Raw genomic sequence first — 7,092 nt, 5'->3', positions numbered from 1 at the left:
CAGGTGCTCGCGCTGGGCCCGCCCCTGCCCCTCCCCCAGCCCAGTTCATCCGGTTCAACCGGTTCAGCTGGGAGCTGGGGGGGAGGGGCCGGGTTTTGGGAGGGGGAGGGGCAGCCCCAGCCCCCCCCCCGTTAATCCCCGGCACGGGTTTAAAGAGGATTAAAGGGGGGAGGGGACTCAACACCAGCATCCCCCCCACCCCGGCACCCATTGCACCCCCCCCTCCGACTGGTTCTGGCACCCAAGGGTGCTGGCAATGGCACCCATAGGTGCTGGCACTGACCCAGGACACGGCACCAGCACCCATGGGTGGCACCCACGGCCTAATACTGCGACACCCAGCTTTATTCAAGGCACTTGGGAGCAAGAGGCCACATCCAGATGTTGGGGTCCACATCCAGATGTTGGGGTCTCCATCCATGTGTTGGGGTCCCCATCCAGATGTTGGGGTCTCCATCTATATGTTGGGGTCCCTATACAGATGTTGAGGTCTCCAGCCATGTGTTGGGGTCCTCCTCCAGATGATGGGGTCCCCATCCAGATGTTGGGGTCCCCCCCACCCTACCATTGTCTCCTCCCAACCCTTCCCCTCTTCCCACCTCTCCCCCCACCCCCAACACAGTCGGAGCCTCCCATGGATGCTGCTATGAGTGCCCCTCGGGTACTGCTATGGGTGCACCCATGGGTGCCACTATGGGGAGCACCCCTTGGTGTCCCAATGGGTACCGCTATTGGGAGCACTCATGGGTGCCACTATTGTTGCCCCCTTGGTTACTACTATAGCGAGCACCCATGGGTACTGCTATGGAGAGCACCCATGGGTGCCACTATGAGTGCCACCCTGGTTACCACTATGGTGAGCACCCATGGGTGCCGCTATGGTGAGCACCCATGGGTACTGCTATGGAGAGCACCCATGGGTGCTGCTATGAGTGCCCCCCTGGTTACCACTATGGTAAGATCCCATGGGTGCCACTATGAGTGCCACCCTGGTTACCACTATGGTGAGCACCCATGGTTACCGCTATGATGTGCACCCATGGGTGCCGCTATGGGTGCCACCCTGGTTACCACTATGGTGAGCACCCATGGGTGTTGCTATGGGTGCCACCCTGGTTACCACGATGGTGAACACCCATGGGTACCGCTATGGTGAGCACCCATGGGTGCCGCTATGGTGAGCATCCATGTGTACTGCTATGGAGAGCACCCATGGGTGCTGCTATAAGTGCCCCCCTGGTTACCACTATGGTAAGATCCCATGGGTGCCACTATGAGTGCCACCCTGGTCACCACTATGGTGAGCACCCATGGGTGCCACTATGGGTGCCACCCTGGTTACCACTATGGTGAGCACCCATGGGTGCCGCTATGGGTGCCATCCTGGTTACCACTATGGTGAGCACCCATGGGTACCGCTATGATGTGCACCCATGGGTGCCGCTATGGGTGCCACGCTGGTTACCACTATGGTGAGCACCCATGGGTACCGCTATGGTGAGCACCCATGGGTGCCGCTATGGGTGCCACCCTGGTTACCACTATGGGGAGCACCCATGGGTGCCACTATGGGTGCAGGCTGCCCCCATCCAGGAAGTCCTGGATGAGGCGGGCGAGGGCGCGGGGCTGGTCCTCGGGCAGCCAATGGCTGGCGTCGGGCAGGAGGCAGAGGCGGGCACTGGGCCGCAGGCACCTTCGCAGGGACGGCACCAGCCGTGGGTCCAGGAGCGCGTCGTGGCCGCCCCACAGCAGCAGCGTGGCGATGGGGGGTGGCTCCCGCGGGATCGGGGTGCCCCTGCAGGGAGACGGCAAGGAGCTTCCATGGGGCACCCAACCGGGAGCGTCTCCAATGGGAGCATCTCCAATGAGGCATCCAACTGGGAGCGTCTCCAATTGAGCGTCTCCAATGGGAGCTTCTCCAATGGGGCACCCAACTGGGAGCGTCTCCAACGGGAGCATCTCCAATGGGAGCATCTCCAATGGGGCACCCAACTGGGAGCATCTCCAATGGGAGCATCTCCAATGGGAGCATCACCAATGGGGCACCGAACCGGGAGCATCTCCAATGGGAGCATCTCCAATGGGAGCATCTCCAATGGGGCACCCAACTGGGAGCGTCTCCAATGGGAGCATCTCCAATGGGAGCATCACCAATGGGGCACCCAACCGGGAGCATCACCAATGGGAGAATCACCACTGGGAGCACCTCCAATGGGAGCGTCTCCAATGAGGCACCCAACTGGGAGCATCTTCAACGGGAGCATCGCCAGTGGGGCACCAAACTGGGAGCATCTCCAATGGGACCACCCCAAAGTGGAGAACCCCAAGTGGAGCCCCATAATGGGGCACTCAAGTGGGATCAACCCAAAGAGGAACAACTCAATGGGATCCCACCAACCCATAACACCCATCCCATAACACCCAACCCAAGAGCACCCAACTGGGATCATCCCAAAGAGAAGCACCCAATGGGACCCTACTAACACCAGCACCCAAAGAGGAGCACCCAACCCACAACACCCAACCCAAGAGCACCCAACTGGAACCATCCCAAGGAAGACCCCTTGAGTTGGATCCCTCAATGGGACACCCCCCCCCCCCCCCCCCCCCCAAACCAGCAGCACCCAATGGGTCCCCCCAACCTGAAGAGGTTGCGGTAGTGGTGCAGGGGGGGGCTGAGCGCCCCGGGCTGGGCCAGGCTGTAGATGTAGGCATCCAGCTCCTGCTCCGTCAGGCTCCGGCCGGGGCTCTGGATCCCCGTCCATGCTCCGGTCAGGATGAGCTTCACCAGCTACAGAGCCCCCAGTGGGGACACGGGAGGTGGGGATGAAGCCATGGCCCCACAATGGGCTTTGGGGCATCGTGTGGGGCTTGAGGAGCTCCTGGGGTTGAGGAGGAGCAGGGGGGACGAGGTGGGGACGTGGGGATGGGGCCCACCTCGAAGTCCGCCAGGGAGAGCAGCAGCTCTGGCAGCCAGGGCAGCTGGAACAGGAAGACGTAGCTGGAGCGCAGGAGCTGCGTGGGGTGGCCCAGGGTGAAGCCTGCACCCAAAGAGGGATGGGGTGGGGGTCAGGGCAGGTGCAACCCAGAGGGGATGCCCTGAGAGGGGGCACCTGATGGCACCCAATGGCGTGGCCATGAGAGATGGCACCCAATGGCCTGGTCATAAGAGATGATGCCTGATGACATGGTCATAAGAGAGATGGCACCCAATGGCATGGCCATGAGATAGCACCCAACAGGATGGCCATGAGATATGGCACCCAACAGGATGGCCATGAGAGACGGCACCCAATGGCATGGCCATGAGAGATGGTACCCAATGGCATGGCCATGAGATAGCACCCAACAGGATGGCCATGACAGATGGTACCCAATGGCATGGCCATGAGAGATGGCACCCAATGGCCTGGTCATAAGAGATGATAACTGATGACATGGTCATAAGAGAGATGGCACCCAATGGCATGGCCATGAGATAGCACCCAATGGCAAGGCCATGAGAGATGGCACCCAACAACATCGACCACGAGCCATCACCCAACACCGTGGCTACGCGATGGTGCCCACCACCCCCATGGAGGCCACAAGAAGCCCCCCTTACCAGCCATGACGGCGCGGTGTGGCGCGTCCATCACCACCAGCTTCTCCACCAGCTCGGGGTGGCCGGCGGCCAATTCCCAGGCCAGGACCCCCCCCCAGTCGTGCCCCACCAGGATGCACTTGGGGGAAGAGGGGGGAGCCCCGGGGGCCCTGCTGGGGGTGCCCAGCGCCTCGATGACCTGGCGCACGTCGTCCAGCAGCGCCTCCAGGCGGTAGCTGTCCCTGCCTGGAGGCTTGGATGATGCTCCGTAACCGCGGAGGTCCAGGGCCACCACCCGGTACCTGGAGCCGAACTCCTGCAGGAGGTGCCTCCAGCAGAACCTGGTGGGAGGAGGGAGGTGGTCACCGCGGTGATGGTGGTGACCATGGTGACCATGATACCATGATGACCATAGTGATCATGATGGTGGTGTCCATGATGACCATTGTATCATGATGACCATAGTGATCATGATGATGATGTCCATGATGACGATGGTGATCACAACAATGATGGTGATGACTATGGTGACCATGACAGTAGTGACGATGGTGGTGACCATGGTGATCATGGTGACCAAGATGATGAGGGCAGTGACCATGATGACCATGGTGATGATGGTGGTGACCATGGTGGCCATGATGACCATTATATCATGATGACCATGGTGATCATGATGATGATGTCCATGATGACCATGGTGATCACAACAATGATGGTGATGACCATGGTGACCATCGTGGTGACAGTGGTGGTCACCATGGTGACCATGGTGATGATGGTGAAGAACATGATCATGATGGCGTTGACCATGGTGACCATGATGATGACCATGGTGATCATGACCATGATGATGACAGTGATGACCATGGTGACCATGATGATGATGGTGGTGACCATGGTGGCCATGATGACCATTATATCATGATGACCATGGTGATCATGATGATGATGTCTATGATGACCATGGTGATGATAGCAATGATGGTGATGACCATGATAATGATGGTGGTCACCATGGTAACCATGGTGATGATGACCATGATATCCTGATGACCATGATGATGATGGTGGTCACCATGGTCACCACAGTGATGATGGTATTGACCATGGTGACCATGCCAATGATGATGATGCTGGTCAGTGACCATGGTGACCATGCCGATGATGATGATGCTGGTCAGTGACCATGGTGACCATGCCGATGATGATGACCATGATGATGGTATTGACCATGGTGACCATGATGATGATGATGATGATGCTGGTCAGTGACCATGGTGACCATGCCGATGACGATGATGGCGCTACCAGGGTGTTGGCACCCACCAGTTCTGGGGGAAGCCGTGGAGAAGCAGCATCAATGGGGCCGTGGCGGGACCCCGGGTGACGTAGTGGAGCATCAGCCCTGAGTCCTAAAGGGGGGGTGGGTTGTGGGTCAGTGGAGTGCCCCCACCCCAAAACCAGCCCCCACCCCTTAAGCCCCACTCCCCAGACCCCCAACCCCCCTTGAAACCACCCAAGACCCCCCAAAAGCCCCCCTTGACCCCCAAGTCCCCCCTGACCCCCCCACCTTGAGGCGCAGGTACTTGTGCTCCCCATAGGTGCCATCGGCCAGGCCGGGGGGGGGCTGGTCCCTCGCACGCCGCCCGAAGGTCGCTCGGGGTCCCCGCCGCAGCAGCACCCAAAGGCCCCAGAGCCCGTAGGCCACCGCCGCGGCCACCGTGGCCACCGCCACCCCCAGCCGGGCCACCAGGCTCGACACGGCCAAGAGCAGCCGGGTGGGCGCCAGCAGCAGCGAGCACAGGGACAGGAGCATGGCCGGGACCTGCGGGGGACACAGGGCACCGTGGGGTGGCTCCATCCCATCGTGGCTCCATCCCATGGTGGCCTCATCCCATGGTGGGTCCATCCCACAGTGGTCCCACCCCATGGTGGCTCCATCCCATGGCGGTCCCATCACCAAGGTGCCTTGTCCATGGTGGTGGCCTTGTGCCTAAGGTCCACGTCCACATAGTGCCCCCATCCCCATGGTGCCCCCATCCCATGGTGGTCCCATCCCCATGGTACCATTGTCCATGGTGGTGGCCCTGGCCCTAAGGTCCATGTCCCCGTGATGCCCCCATCCCCATGGTGCCCCCCTTCTCCCCATGGTGCCCCATCCCCAGGCCCCTCCCTTGGGGCCCACGCCATGGGGTGCCCCATCCCGTGCTGCCCCCATGGCCACGGTGGCCCCGGCCCCAAGGTCCCCGTGCCCCGCTCGGGCTGTCCCCGCCATGGGGGTGGCCTTGTCCCGGCAGTGCCGTGTCCCGTCCCCCCCCCCCGCCACCGCCGTGCCCTTGTCCTGACCCCCGGGTCCCTGCCCCCAGGGGGGTCCCCCCCCTCCTCCCCCTTCCCGTGTATCCGGTCACGGCCCCGTCCCTGTCACGACAGCGCTGGGGGCGGGGGGGTCCCTGTCGCGACACGGGGGGGTCCCCGCCCCCCCCCGACCTTCTCGCGCCGCTTCCTCCGCCCGCCCGAGCTCGGCCGCGCCCGGCCCCGCCCCCCTCCACCGCTCATTGGTCAGAGCCGGGGAGGCTGGGCGGAGCGAAGCGACGGCCAATGAGAGCGCGGGGCGGCGGTCACGTGGGGGGGAAGTGAAAAGTTCGAACTTCGGGGCTTTTTGGGGCCATTTTCGATTTTTTTTTCCTTTTTTTTTTTTTCCCTTTTTATTTTTTACACTTTTTTTTTTCCCCCTTGGAGCTTTTTGGCCCATTTGTCGCCTTTTTTAACCTTTTTTTCACTGTTTCTTCTCGGCTTTTTCTCTTTTTTTTGCACTTTCCTTTTGAACATTTTTGCTCTTTTCCCATCTTTTTCCCTTTTTCTCTGTTTTAAACCAATTCCTCCTCTTTTTTTAACCCCTTTCCAACTTTTTTCTGCCACTTTTAAACCCTTTTTAACCCATATTCTCCCTTTTCCCTTTTTCCCCCCCTTTTGTCCCTTTTTCCTTTTCAATTTTAAATTTAAATCTCAAATGGAAAGGTTTACCCTCAAATTTCAAAAGTGAATCCTCAATTTTCCAACTTAACCGTGAAATTAACCCTCGAATTTCATATTTAACGCTCACAGCCTCGATTTTCAAATTTAACCCTAGAATTTCAGATTTCAACCTAAATTTTCTAATTCAACATTTAGTTTACATCCTCCAAGTTCAGATTTAACCCTCACATTTCAATGTTAAGCCTCAATTTTCACATTTAACCCCCAAATTTCAACTTTAACCCCAAAATTTCAAATTCCAACCTAAACCTTATAATTTAACCTTCAAATTAGATTTAACCCTCAAATTTCAGATTTAACCCTCAAGTTTCAGATTTAACCCCCAAATTTACAGATTTAACCCCCAAATTTCAGATTTAACCCTCAAGTTTCAGATTTAACCCCCAAATTTCATATTTAACCCTCAAGTTTCAGATTTAACCCCCAAATTTACAGATTTAACCCCCAAATTTCAGATTTAACCCTCAAGT

General features: G+C 58.2%; 1 protein-coding gene across 1 annotated transcript; it reads right to left on the bottom strand.

Moving 5' to 3' along the window:
• Positions 1 to 327: 327 nt before the first annotated feature.
• Positions 328 to 6,123, bottom strand: EPHX3 (epoxide hydrolase 3). Its single transcript, XM_065664674.1, has 7 exons — positions 6,074 to 6,123; positions 5,157 to 5,411; positions 4,913 to 4,998; positions 3,605 to 3,924; positions 2,938 to 3,041; positions 2,643 to 2,791; positions 328 to 1,795 (listed from the first exon to the last, which is right to left on the bottom strand). Exons 2-7 carry the CDS (start codon positions 5,400 to 5,402, stop codon positions 1,567 to 1,569), a joined length of 1,134 nt encoding a protein of 377 aa, XP_065520746.1. The 5' UTR covers positions 5,403 to 5,411; positions 6,074 to 6,123; the 3' UTR covers positions 328 to 1,566.
• Positions 6,124 to 7,092: the final 969 nt, after the last annotated feature.

This window comes from Lathamus discolor, unplaced genomic scaffold (assembly GCF_037157495.1).
Source record: "Lathamus discolor isolate bLatDis1 unplaced genomic scaffold, bLatDis1.hap1 Scaffold_51, whole genome shotgun sequence".
NCBI classification, from domain to species: domain Eukaryota; kingdom Metazoa; phylum Chordata; class Aves; order Psittaciformes; family Psittacidae; genus Lathamus; species Lathamus discolor.
Note: the sequence above shows the minus strand (reverse complement) of the source record. Positions and strands in the feature narration are given on the sequence as shown.